This window comes from Strongylocentrotus purpuratus, unplaced genomic scaffold, assembly GCF_000002235.5.
Source record: "Strongylocentrotus purpuratus isolate Spur 01 unplaced genomic scaffold, Spur_5.0 spur5_scaffold_11, whole genome shotgun sequence".
Lineage (NCBI taxonomy): Eukaryota > Metazoa > Echinodermata > Echinoidea > Camarodonta > Strongylocentrotidae > Strongylocentrotus > Strongylocentrotus purpuratus.
Genome location: NW_022145596.1, coordinates 30537409 through 30551885, shown reverse-complemented (window position 1 = coordinate 30551885; position 14477 = coordinate 30537409). Strand labels below are relative to the sequence as shown.

At 36.3% G+C, this 14477-nt stretch overlaps 1 protein-coding gene across 1 annotated transcript; it reads right to left on the bottom strand.

The window, feature by feature from the left end:
- Positions 1-2689: 2689 nt before the first annotated feature.
- On the bottom strand, positions 2690-14328 carry LOC105436567. The gene is made up of 6 exons (XM_030980217.1): positions 14132-14328; positions 6540-6615; positions 5881-5981; positions 4663-4755; positions 3996-4058; positions 2690-2953 (listed from the first exon to the last, which is right to left on the bottom strand). The coding sequence occupies exons 1-6, from the start codon at positions 14204-14206 to the stop codon at positions 2837-2839; spliced, it is 525 nt and encodes a 174-aa protein (XP_030836077.1). The 5' UTR covers positions 14207-14328; the 3' UTR covers positions 2690-2836.
- Between the last annotated feature and the right edge of the window lie 149 nt (positions 14329-14477).

The window sequence follows — 14477 nt, the reverse complement described above, 5'->3', positions numbered from 1 at the left end:
ACTTTAAGAGTTGTGTTCAAGAGTCAAATTAGAGTCTGTGCCTCCGGACTACTAAACCAATTCAACCAATTACACCTGCTTTCCATTTCAACCTAACTATTGTTAGATCTTTACTCTACTGTTACTCTTGTGTTGCAATTTCAACATGCACATAAGCTTCAAACATATTCTGGATACATAGAAACTGAATAAGTAATATTTGCAAAAAGTCGTAATTAAGTATTACATAAACATATTTAGTTAAGAACGGGGTATAGGAAATTTTAATGAATATAGGCCTGATAATGGAAGTAAAATGTATGTTGCAGATAAACCTCCTTTTTACAGCAATTTGATACCAGCCTAATTATCTATTATTCCAATACCTATCTATACTGTTCACAATTGTGATTCAGCGTCAAAATAAACTTCAGAATGATACGTAGGCCTACTATTAGTTAAGAGAAACTTATTACAAACATATTTACAAATATATTTCTTCGAAAGAGAAATAGAAGGCATGTGTAATGCATGCGTATACAGGTCGACAGTCAAGACCAATAAATGATTTTGTGACCAATATCTATTTTGCCTTGAGCGGCATTTCCCCCCAGGATATACAAAATATAAATATTCGTAAAATTGAACCAAAACAAAAGTGCAGTTTGATTCAAAGAGGATGTACAGTTTAAAGGAAGGGTATTCTATAGACACTACTTCAGATCAGCACTGCTTCATATTTACGTATACTGCCATCTGCTGCCCGCAACGCCCACGACGATCACAATGCTTGACAAATGGACCATTTTCGTAATGTAATCAAAACTTGATGAATAAATCTTTGTTAAGTCCATGTTCAAAATGTATATTTTTCAACTGTTAAAATTAATTACATTTCAACGGTGCGAATGCGAATTCCGTAGAGTAATTGTCGCTAGGTAGGACAAACATTATGGCTTGTCCGACCTGACAACACGGAAGGTATGTAATTCGCATTCTTTTGAAATACAATTACTCACAGTGTCATTTTCAGAGAGCAGCTGTAATATTCACATGAAATGGTGGATGATTAAGAAAATTTGCAGACAAATTTATGTAGTGGAAGATATCTCATGTTGTACAAAATAATTAATAGGAAAAAAGTCATGCAAAATGAGGGGAAATGATGATTCATGTTTTGTTTAGTCTTCTTTTAATCCCTTTTTTTTGCCGCGGTTTACCGCGTCTTATCTTGACAAAAAAGCCTTAACAATGATTTAAATATATCAGCCTCTCGATAGGCCAGGGTTTTTTCATGAAACTTTTATAAATAAAAGATCGCCGAGAACCCATTAAAACGCGCGAATTGAATGTAAAACGCGTTTGAAGGGATGTCTATGAACTTCTACTCATGTCGGTTTTGTAATGCGATGCCCAGAAGGATGATTTTGTTGTTGAAAGTTTTATGTTGCTATGGTTATCCCACCATGCAGGCACAGCGGAGCACCCCAATTTGCATATCATTAGCGGCCCGTTCTATTTGAATAACCAACGGACATCTGCGTGAATCCGAACATGTGTTTGCTAGAATGTCAAATCTTAAAATTCGCGTTGCGCCTTTATTTCTGCCAATTTCGTTATGAAACTTTCAATACTAACTAAAATTATTATGAACTTGATATCAATGAAATAAATATGAAATTCCATGGAATAAAACTCGAGATATTAATGTGTTTTGAGCTTCAAACACGACGGATATTTTGTTGTGACTTGACCCTATCCAGCAATGCACGAAGTAGAGACTTGGTATGAATATTCATGAGGGTTGAATCCATACATGGGCGAAATTTATTTGCTACCTCGCTGTATTTTTTATAGTTATAACGTTCTTTTTCATGGGGCTTCATTTGTAAAAGTTTTAATCAGCGAACTTATTGAACATAACGTCATCGATCTCAGCGATGTACTGCGCATGCGTCTCAGGGCCCAGTGCAGGCCAGATCAAAACAGCTTAGCCATTAGCGTGCACGTGTGCATTCGGCTGGCAAGACATGTATAGCCAACGCACACGCGAGTTTCAGAGAAAACACACATTTGAACGTATGGGACTAGTCATAAAATTTTGCGACAACGAAGGATTATGTTTGTTCGATGAGATTCGAACATTGGGGTATGTTTTGCTCTGACTCGACCCTATCTAGCAACTATAGAAAGAGATATTTCAAAAGGATTGAGATTATTAAATTTGCTTTCTGTTCATATGAGGCGATTCTTTTGTGCTCTAGAAAAAATGGTGAATTTTACGGTGATTTTGTATCTCATTTTTTTCGTTTTTGTTCGTCAAAATTACCCCTTAAATTTCACATTTTCGGTGCATCAATAACTCTATTTAGGCGAGGCGTCAAAAATAAATATACCAGCCAGCGGCAGCTAACTGCACTTGTGCGTCCTGGCTGCATTTTTTAAATTAGCTCAGCCGGCTACCGCTGGCGGTAGGACCCTCAATTAACTCATGATGTCATCATAATGGTCTCCGAACAAAAGCATGCGCCGGCTGCCGCCTTTCGAATGGAAACCGAGCCTCAGATCCCAGCCTGGCGCAAGCCGGCTGGGCTAATAAGTGAAAAATAATTGCCCCAGCCAGGCTTCGGCCGTAATTGCAGCCTCGATGCGCCAATACGTGAGGCGGCAGCCTGCTGGTATCGATATTTTTGACGCCTCGCCTTATACACATGAATGTCTTGCAAATGTATTAAATAATCGATTTAGTAGCTTTGATTGCTGATATTCATCACATTAATGAAGAATTTGTCTTCGAAATTTGTTTACTTTTTTTCGCATCGATCGGTGCACAATGTTGATTTTATGCAAATGATGTTTACAGGACGAGAGACGATCGCTCGGTAATTGGGGTGCTCCACTGTGCCTGCATGGCCCTTCCTCGACCTTCGCTAAGTTCTTGGTATTGCGAGATGACGCAGAGAAGACACATGATCTGAAAAAGAGAGATCAAATAAAGTAACACAAAACTCGTCTTGAAAAACGAATCCAATTAATACAACTTTTTTTGTGTTTTTTTGTTTTTGTTGGGGGGGGGGGGATGGGGAGGGGGGGCGGTCACGACATTTTTAAATTTGACATTTTGCTCCGTTGGGGGGGGGGGGGGGTTAAGGTCACCTTTTTAGGTCAGCCATTGGCATATTTTTTTTTGACCGGGGGGGGGGGGCGACGATATTCATGTGAATATTACAGCTGCTCTCTGAAAAGTGAAACTGTATTTGTATTTCAAAAGTATGCGAATTACATACCTTCCGTGTTGTCAGGTGGGACACTGGCACGCCCCTGTTTTTCAGTACATTTTGGGTAAATTTAGGGCTGATTTTAACATATTTTTGGGGGTCGGGGGGCACGTGCCCTCTGTGCCCCCCCCCCCCCCCGGATCCGTCCCTGCTTATGATTCAAGAACCTCATAATATTGTCCCCTTTTCTTGTAATCAGTATTCTATTATAACCGATTGATAGTATCTTTAACGGAGAATTGACATACCAAGCACAGACTAGACAATTCTCTTCAATATTAAAGCTTTATATGCCACACATATTATCTACCTATGCTGTGATAGATATACCAAAGAATACAAGATTGATTGTTTCTAGGGCAAGATTAATTCATACCGATTATTCTACATAAGGGTTACCTTGGAGTTAATCAAGACTGGAAAATGGTAACTTTGTAAACCCATTGGCCCGAATTCACAAAGGAGGTTTGAGCTCAGACCAAGGTTTTCGTACGTCATATGACGCGTTTTACGCATTTTTTACAAACCTGGTTTGTAAAGAACAAAAGGAGGTTTGGCGAAACAAAAGGAGGTTTGAGCTCAAACCTTGGTCTGAGCTCAAACCTTGCTTTGTGAATTCGGGCCAATGTGTTGAAAAAAGCGATCCTCCGCCAATTGTTTTGTGCATAATTTTACGTGTGGCAAAGGATCAACCGTGCAGAGAGGCAAAGAAAGCAAGCGAACTGTTAAAATACTTACGTTGAAGGCAGTATATAGGAGCCAGACGACAAGGATCACGATCAGCACGATATATGCGGCTCCCTTAAATAGAATACAAAAAAATAACAGCATATAAAAAATACAGTCATATCATTTCGGTAGACCAAAGTTTATGAAATAAATTTTCAGCGAAACATTTTAGAAAATAAAATAGGTAGACCATAAAATTGTTGTGTCTTAAAAAATCTGAAAGAAAGAATCACAATTAAGTTCTAATATATTGAGAATCTCTTTGATATAGGCATACATAATTCATAAAGAGGTAATCATATTCAACGGAAACTATCGTTTATGGAATTATCTTGTTAACGAATATATTATGTTTTAAAGAGTGTGGGTATGGATAGGGGCTGCCCGCTCCCACGGTATGGGCTTTTCAGAGTTGGATGTTAAAAAAACGTTATAAAGCGTTATAGAGTAAAACTCAAGCAAAAAGAATAATGCTGTATAATTCAAAGAAAACACATCGATCAAACAAATTATCCGGAGGGGGGGGGGGGGACAAATCGACTATAGCGCCTGTGAACAGTTGATAAACTACAACACACACTATAACAATAACAAGTGCTTTTCAGCAAAGAATCAGATGCCAAAACAGTTGGAGTGTCCCCTCCGATTGGAAACGCCATCGGATAAAATCACTTACAATGAATACTATTTGAATAAGCCATGTAATGGCTTGTAAAACCATAACAGCCATGATCGCCACCATGTAAGGAATCAACATCGTCCGGTTGTTCTGCAAAATGAATAGATAGAAATAGCAGCCATCAACCACAAATATTGTGGAATTAATAAAATCAACGAAATCCTTTTCAGATTTGATAAATGATTGGAAATGCAGTTGACTGGAGGCTGTCTACGAAAAACAAACCGAGATAGTCAATTGCAATTAAAGGTAGGAGATATATGAATGATGTATTAGGCCAGCGTTTTCAATCTTCTAGTCACGGCACCCTTTTAAGGAATAAAGAGTTTCGCGTCACTCCAGTACCAAATTCATCACAGAATGTCCATTTTGCATCATTTTGGCGCATGTCAAGTTCCATAAACACATGTAAGGGCATATTTGTTCCTACATTTTGTTGATTTCTAAATTTTTCTCGCGGTATCCCTGAAGATGTCTTGCAGCACCTCAGGGTGCCACGGAAAAACGTTGCATTATGTTATAAATTTTGCCGAAATGACTTGAGTTCCAGGATGGGACAGTGAATTAAAAACTGAATATCGAAGGACCAAAACTCTCTTCACCGAAGTAAAATAATAATCTTAATAATGTTTTCCCCCCCCCCCAAAAAAAAAAAAAAAAAAAAATTGTGCCATCTTTGCGTATATATTATCACAATCTTTATTTCTATGGTCGCATTATATTTCTCGGTCGTATTTATCCAGTTTTGTGCACTGTTATTCCCGAGGGCTCTGTGCAACCTCAGTTTTAGCCGATTACCTTAACCTGGATGGAGAGTGGCAAATGTAGATTGTTGCTTGCCAAAGGACACTAGTCTCACGACAGTCCCTTCTTACTCGTTCACCAATTACTTCTCTTTATCTCTCTCTCTCTCTCTCTCTCTCTCCTCCACAATGTCCGTCACTCTAACCATGGATGTTAGGTCCATACTTTAACACTCTCCCTCCCCTGCTTCCCCTTTTTTTTCTCTATCTCTCTCTCGCTCTCTTCTTTCTCTCTTTCCCTCCCTTTCTTTGTTTCTCTCTCTCTATCTCTCTCTTTCTCTCTTTCTATGTGTCTCTCTCTCTCTTTCTATGTATATGTGTGCGTGTGGTGGTGGTGTGTGTGTGTGTGTCTCTCTCTCTCTCTCTCTCTCTAGCTCTCTCATTAGACCTGTTACTCGCCTCTCGGACTTACCACGGACACACCCACTAAGAGAACAATGGATGCGATGAGAAGAAAAACATCGACGATAATATCAATACTGTATGCTGCATAGGTCCCATCTATAGCCGGTCCTTTAAAGAATTATCACGAAAGAAAAAAAGTAATAAGAAATACGATAATCATTAACATGAGGAAGGTCCATCTTTAACCCTTTCGAGACAGTAATATTTGAAGGGCTAACGTGATCCTTTTTTTCTTCTTCTAAAACTTACTATGAGACCGTGAAGATGGAACGCTTGTCTCCAAAGGGTTCAATTTGAATTAAAGTGAATTAGATGTATCTATTGTATAAAGTATCTATAACAGGAAACATCCCTGTAAACTGACATCCCTGAAGACTGACAGCTCACGAGACCGATATCACCGGTCTAGTACACCCTTAGAAGAGTTGTCAAAAGGTCCACGGATTCATGACCAACTCGGTGGAATCTCTTAGTTTCTTTTCACTTTCTCTCCCTCTCTCCATCGCACCAATGCCTAAGACACTGTTTCAAGTACCCTAAAAGTGCCCCTTTTCACTTAATATAAGTGCCCCTATTAAAATTTGATAGGTGCCCCTTTTACTTTGACAAGTGCCCCTTTTCCTTCGTAGTAAATGCCCCGTTCCCCTTGTGAACTTCGTGTATTACCTGTATTATTGGAGTGGACGCTTACGGCCAGAGCCAAGTTCCAGGACCCTTCCGCTAAATAGAAGCAGCTGGTAATCTGTGAATGAATAAATAGAAACATGACGAATGTAAAGTTCGGAAATCAGATCTACTTAATTCCGAGTAAAACAACCCAATAATATGAGGAAGTGGGTATAGCAATAAAATGGTAAACACAAAATAGAGGCCTATATTACACAGACCCCGTATAACTGTAGGTTTTATAACTTTGTTTTTCTTTGTGGGGAATTCTACAATGGTGGGTGGGGAGTGGCAACGCAAGAAAAGTACAACAAGAAATAGAATCAGTTTCAAACATGAAATTATTTTAGCCACACTTCATAATAGATGTCTGAAAAAGAAATGGCTGTTTGTAGCTATACAACCCGCTCTCCATATGATGTACGCGGTACAAAAAGCTTCAACGTAAAGAGGAAAGTTTCCGAATAATTATAGGCTAAGTATAGGATGGCTATGATGAACATGGATCCTAATTGTAAATTTTATTCTCTGAATGTAAGACTAAGAGGGCTTAGATAAAGCGTTAAATGAGGTTTTTAAAAAAAAATTGGAGCAAGGAAAAGGGAGATGTTATAATTCTACAAGAAATTATAGTTCTAATATTATTGAGGACAGGTGGTGTTCTATGTGGGAAGGGTCATGTTTTACAGACAGGGATCTCCACACAGCAGTGGGGTACTTATTATAATCAATACTTCTGATGATTATAACCTCTACACGTCGGAACAAACTACCTGGTAAACACTGGCCCAAGCATGCTAGTGACACAGATTGAATCTCTTGCCGATCAGATCTTAGTGAAATGCCCTACTGTCTTAACGATCGCTCTGAGTTCAATAATCCCCCGAAAAACTTTCCAAAAAGAGCTTGTATGGAAAACTTATGAGGCAAACTGGTTACTTGACCAGCTAGCTGCTAGACGCGGGTGGAAATTCATTGAACATGACGCCATAGATCCTGAAAAGCATCTCGCAAGTGACGGCATCCACCTTAAAGGTACTATGTCCCATTTGCAGGCCAAAAAAATGAAAAAGTTAAATTCCAACTGCATTTGAAAGATAATACTAATTTAGAACTTCCCTAAAAAAGCTGGGGCTTGAAAATGTCTTCAAGTGGGAAAATAACGACTATTAGTTGTCAAGTCGACTTTAGGGCTATAGAGCCCAAAAGTAATAGTCTTGATTTTCAGACAATTGTACCGAATGGTCATACGTTTTATGCTGCGCAAAGATTCAATCAGTTTAATCTTGGCCATCACAAGAAGTTGATTATTGATGTAGACAAATGCTCATGTACCCTTTACAACTCTTTTCATGTATGTTATTAACAAAGAAGAAGAAAAAGCCAGTCAGTCACTCAATAGTGTCTGACAGTGAAGTCTAGCAAGTAAACGGGTTTCCTTGCATAATTTGAATATGAGGACACTGCTAACGTTTAAATTTCACAGATAGGACATACATGACATATTCATGATTCCTGCAAAGTTCTAAAGAATTCGAGGTTGGCTGCAAAAGGGACATAGTAACTTTACTGCTGAAGGTGTAATATTAATTGGGTGTGCGATCTCAGATCACGTACATGGAGTTTCTCAGTCTTCGATCATGAGACCCGGCTTTCCGCCTGTTAAATAAGTCACGGCACATCATCCCCGGCGCATGATCTGTATGCGGATGTAACAGCTACATCTCAAAATGATGGTGGACATGAAACTGCACTAATTCCATCTATGAATACTAGACCAACAATGACCATGAACAGTTATACAGGATGATACAACTGCGGTGAACTGAATCACAAACAGAAAGTTGTAGATATGAAACTAAATTAACGTGCAATTCCTGTTTTCAATATGGACATAAAGCTAAATTTTGCAGTAACCGTCAACAATTTTGAAGTAACGATCGGAATTCCTCAGGGTGGGGTATTTGGCCCCACCTTTTTCCTTCTTTATATTAATGACATTATTCAAAGTGTAAATGCTGGCTCATGTAGTATTTTTGCAGATGATGTAGCAATTTATACTACTGGTTAAACTGTGAATGAAGCTGAGTCTAAATTACAGATTTGCATCAACGAATTAGAGAAATGGTATAATAATAATAGATTAAAGATTAATATTGATAAAACTCATGTTACGGTTGTATCCTCGAGAGCTAATTGCAACCAAAATGAACTAACCGTATATTTAAATGGCACCAAACTAAAACAGGTTGATTCGGCGAGATATCTAGGTGTTAATATTGATTGTCATTTGACCTGACATGAACATGTCAAACAAGTGGGTAAAATCCTTGCATATAAGATTTTCTTATTACGAAGATTAAGTAATACGCTAACACGTCCCTGCTAAATACTTTATATAAAGCAACCATTCAACCATGTATTGATTATGCATGCTCAGTGTGGGGAAACTGTTCACTTAAATACTGTGATTATATTCGTCGCGTACAGAAAAGAGCTTCCCGTATAGTGTCGAAACATTATGATTCACGCGATACCAGCGTCTCTAAACTATTTAAAGATTTGAAATGGCAAACTTTTGAAACTAGAAGAGATTATTTTATTAATATGCTTATATTCCGATGTATACATGGTAATGCTCCAGTAAGACTATGTAATAAAATTGAAATGTTCTGTGATAGACATGGTTTCAACGCTCGCAATTCTGACTCACTCAATGTGGTCTTACCAAAACCAAATACTGAATTATTCAAGCAATCGTTTAGATATTCAGGCCCGAAAACATGGAATTCTCTCTCAAATGAAATGCAAAATCATCATACTCTTTCCTCTTTCAAGAATAGTTATAAACGCACATGTTTCTGAAATAAAAGATTAGTTTTACATTTCTGGCCCGCCGTACTCAATAATCATGATAATCGTTGATCAAAGTTGGTTTCGATTTCTTTTTATGTAATATATTTATATGTATGTATTTATTGTATATTGTATTGTAGATGCTTTCTTATGTATAATATTTATATGGATTATTATATTCGTATTTGCACTTGTTATCCAATTCTAACCTTCGGGATTCTTAACCGTCTTTATTGTTGCTATTTTATTTTTTCATTCAACAAATAAGATTGGTCATTAACTTCTTTCAAACGAATTTCTAATATTGTTTTTTTCTTGCATTTTAAAGCATTTTGTGCATTTTTTGACTGATGTAATGAAAAGAAAACTATTGGTTAGAATCGGAAATGTTTAATCATGTTAACAGGATATCGATGAAAAACAGCTTTGCTGATTCGATTGTTTCTTTTTCATCCTGTATAAATATGTCAAATAAATAAATTAATTAATTAATTTAAAAAAAAACATAGAGCAAGGCGATAGTAAACTTTATATATAAATTGCCTGTGAAATTCAAGGGTGTAGCATGGTGTTATGTAACGTAGATTTTCCGACGGGGTTAAAGAGAAAAAAACAAATACATATGTTACAGGAATTTCATAGAAGCTTGAAAAAGATAAATAGAAATAATAATTATGTAATATAATAGGGAGAGAGTTAAATTGGATTAGAAATCATGAGTTAGATTATAATGGAAAAGTAAAGCAAAGCCCTCAAAAAAGATTTAGTAAGGAAGTGAGCGACTTTATCAAACACACATTTAATAGATATATGGAGAGAAAGAAACCCATTGAAAAGCAGTTCACTTTCACCACAAAAAAAAAATCCATTTATGCAAAGTCGATTAGATCATTGGCTAATAATTATCTGAAGATCGGGGCTGGTTATTAGGTGCGATATAATATCTTCTAATAAGCAATATTTATGTTTCTCTAAGATAACAAAAAAAAAATATATAGAACAGAAGTATGGATCTTACGTATTGTAAATTTAACAATAGTCTTTGTGCAAATATCGAATATGTTAATAAGATGAAAGAAGAGAAAATCCGATTAAAAGGAGAAACTGAAGTTAGAAATTAAAGATAGGAGAGTGCTCTGGGATTATTTGTAAATGAGGAGCTTTACCCAAGCCTTTTTAAAGAGAGTAGCCATACATCGAAGAGAGGAAAAAGAATTCTTGAAAAAGAAATCTAAAAGTTAGAACATAGTGTTATTTAACGAGTAACTGACGAAAAAGTTAAGGAGTTAAACGAATTGAAAAATGAGCTCGCAGACAGTTATGGATGTATTGATGAAGGTATTAAAATCGATCCCGAGCATCAGGTAACGAAAGTGGGGATATTGTAGTCAGCTGGTGCATATAAGTTGGAGCATGTGATCCAAAAGAGAAACCAGAGGAAATATACATATGACTATAAAGCTAACCAACCAAACAAAAGAATACATATTTCTTAATACTCAGGAAATCGGTCCGAATGGGCATTGTCGGGAAAATTATATCATGTGATAAAGTGGGTTTGGTATTGCGCCCAACAAGTGGACAAAAAGAAACTACTTGAAATGAAAATAGAGGACGGAAGGGGTATTCAATATTTGTCATCTACCATCGAATCTGAGTACTTTTCCACGATTCAATCATTTATACCTAGACCTAGTACACCAGCAAATCTAGACAATTCGAAGCCTTCTGATGCAAATATCAACATGAATTATCTTCAATTTATCTGTACAGCATATTTCTTAATTAATGATAATTTAGTTATATGCAATTCATTTCGAAAATACTACAAAATATGAAGTGCAAATTATTAGTACAATTGACTTCTTTGTATAAATTACATTTAATTAATCATGAATGAGCGAAACATTAAGTATGAACTTCTCTTTCCCATCTTTCGTCTACTTTTATCTCTTTCTTTCCTAATTTTCGCTCTTTTCTATTATTCCTGTATAACCTTCTTCTTTTTTTTCTTCTTTTTTTGTGTGTGTTGATGTTTATTATGCAAGTCTTTTGATTTTTATTGTTTGTAAGAGGGCCCCGATTACAAGCAGATTTCTGCGTCTAAGGGGTCCTAACCATTATATTGTATGTTGTATATTTTCATTGTAAATTGTATATACTGGCTGAAGAAAGAATTGAATTGAATTGAACTAAAATAAATTCAATAAAATACAAGTATATGACATGTTTGTTTATTAATTTATCCAAGGCTACTCAGTACCTATGCCTTGACATTGAACATTACAGACGAACCATTGTTGCTGTGTTGCTGGCAAATTCAAATAGTAAAAGGGCTATACTTATTCCCTAAAGTACTAATTCAGTTTTTCAACTGGAGATGTCAACTTGCTGAAAATTTTACCAAATGGTTCAACTGGCCCAGCTAGACCAGTGAAATCCAACTGGTTATAATCGGTTCAGTTTTTGGTTTGGTTTGGTTTATTGAAAAATCACATTTAACAATCAGCTCGCAGGCTGAAAATATTCAATTTACAAACAAGTTAGAAATATAGAGAGATATAAACATTATACAAAACTAAAATACATATTGTACGTCAACTTTTGCAGAAATTATTTAGCAGTGGTAAAATGAAATTGAAATTGCACAAAAAAGTTATAAGTTTAATGTAATAATACACTTTCATGTTGAAAGACGTAGACGGTGGAAGCAGGAAATGGAGTAGAGAAAATGGAAGTTGTTTGAGTGAAAGAGTTGAGAAAGTATTTAACAATTGCTATAAAAACATTTCTATTACAAAAATTGAAATTAAGCATAAAAATACGTATTGGATGAGATGAAATTAAACCGTAAGAATCAAAAGGACAACAATATAGTGTGATTTCGAATTAGATGTTGCACATTAAATCGAGAAAAAGAAAATCAAATAATTGACAAGGGCATAAATTTGTATTTAAAGCGTATCTGCCATAGTTTACAGGAGGGATTAGACTGCCCTGCAAGGTCACTGGACAGATGGTTATTTCATCAACTCAGCTCTCAGTTAACATAAGAAAAAGAGGATCATGGGGGACCAATGGTCCCCGATTAGGCATGATTTGTTATAAAGAGGGCGCAAGTAGCTACAATTAGTGCAGTGGGCCTTTAAAAAATTAACACTAATGAACTAATGAAACAACGGATTGAAATGTGTTTACCCGTTTGAGGCAATCTGCGAGTAAATGGAATACAACTGTATGTTGCAAACGTAATACTACACCGGTTTGTTTAAGACCAAAAATCTATTAATGTACATGAGAAAATGAAAGATATATGTCTACAAAAATACAGTTCAGAGTGTATTTAACAATTGATTTTGTTAAAATGTGATGACATCATTCATATAAAATAATAAATAAATTGATATTTGAATAACAATATTACATAATTTCGTATAAGATATTGCACATTATATTAAGGATAAAAAGTCCAAATTTAATATTTCGCAAGGGCAGTTGTGCTTGACCGGTTGAATTCAACTGGTCTTGGTCAACTGATCTGGTCCATTTCAACTGAATCAGTTTGCCCATTTCAATTTCCAGGGTTATCAGTTGGCTTTAAATGGTTCAACTGTACCAGTTGCAACTAGTTTATCCTTCGGCTAATCCCAGACTGCTTCAGGCGCGCCTGGACGTGGTTATGAAGGATCCAAAACACGATGTTCAGGAACGGGATAAGAATGTCAATATTTTGGTTCATTTATTGTCTAACATTTGCGTAATTATTGGGTTGAAACTTGGTTACAAAAATATATTCCTCTTCGACGTAAATTTCACGTGCATGAAGAACATGATTCATCACTAACTATCACTACCGCTTTACGTGTTTTTGTGACGCGATTCTAAACCTTCTAAAGAATGTGATCATGTCGTTTATGAAGATGTAATGTCCTAACCAAACGCAGACGGGGAGTATTAGGTTCACAAACCATGGTCTCCAAGGTAGGGGTAATCACGTTATTATAATGGTGATTTTACTGTGACAATGGCGTGATGTAGCGTACGTGTTTTTTTGTGTGACCTATTGCAATACACGTATTAACACAATCACGTAAATGTCAAGTGTTTGAGAAACGCGTACTTCACTTCAAACCATTCTCTTAATATTGACGTGAATATCACGCAGATGTTTTGACTTCAGCGTGTTTTAAATAATAATAATAATAATAATAAATAATATTGGATTCTTATATAGCGCACGTATCGACATTGCAAGGTCCTAAAGGCGCTCCAACATTACCCGGCAAATGACATAGTGCAATACACATATTAACACATTCACGTAAATGTCAAGTGTTAGACGAACGTAAAGTCGATTTCTTGATATTGACGCGTTTTTCACGTGAATTTGTTTATTGGAAAATGGATCTTATAACTTTTCTTGTCAATTCTGTCAAAACATGTTCTCCGACTTTATTATTCCACAAGTTTCCTTCTTCGAATGACAACAGAATCCCTTTCTCAACCAAACATACCGACTTGATCTGAAAGCATTTACCTTTTTATATTTGAATATTCCAACAATTCAAAATGGATTTGAACACATTTCAATAAGAAAGGGAAAATGAACCTTCCCTTGATAGACCAACGAATATTAATCTACAACTTTTTAGGTAAATGCCAGTTGGTTTAGCGGTCATTACCATGTTACGCGTTAGCCTAGAATTAGATAGTTTAGAGGGAGAATATTCACTTACTAATGAGAAGACACCACAGGCCAGGGAACCGCTCCTGACGTTAGAGAAACAACAACAACTATGCATAATCGCCATGGTGATTTATTTCTTGTCTCACCACTATTTTCACTTAAGATGATTTTGAGAAAATATGATAAACAGTTGAGCGTAGTCTTCCAAAACTTGGTAGCGGACTATCGACGGTTTCGTGTGGTGATTACTCGACCAAGGTAGTGTAACTTTGACAGGGTCTAACGGCTATTTTATATCTCTCAAATACTTATTATACGTTTGCAGTTGCTGGATGCTGATTGGTTGATATTTTAATCGAGTACGCAATCCTGTTTTTGTTTTTTTATAAGTGAAA

Excerpts from the sequence above, each read along its gene's own strand:
- LOC105436567 (XM_030980217.1), bottom strand. The coding sequence starts at position 14,206 with ATGGCGATTATGCATAGTTGTTGTTGTTTCTCTAACGTCAGGAGCGGT. Across the intron at positions 6,616-14,131 it reads CCTGTGGTGTCTTCTCATTA|ATTACCAGCTGCTTCTATTT; the intron begins GTAAGTGAATAT and ends ATTCATTCACAG. Across the intron at positions 4,756-5,880 it reads TCTTAGTGGGTGTGTCCGTG|AACAACCGGACGATGTTGAT; the intron begins GTAAGTCCGAGA and ends TTCATTTTGCAG.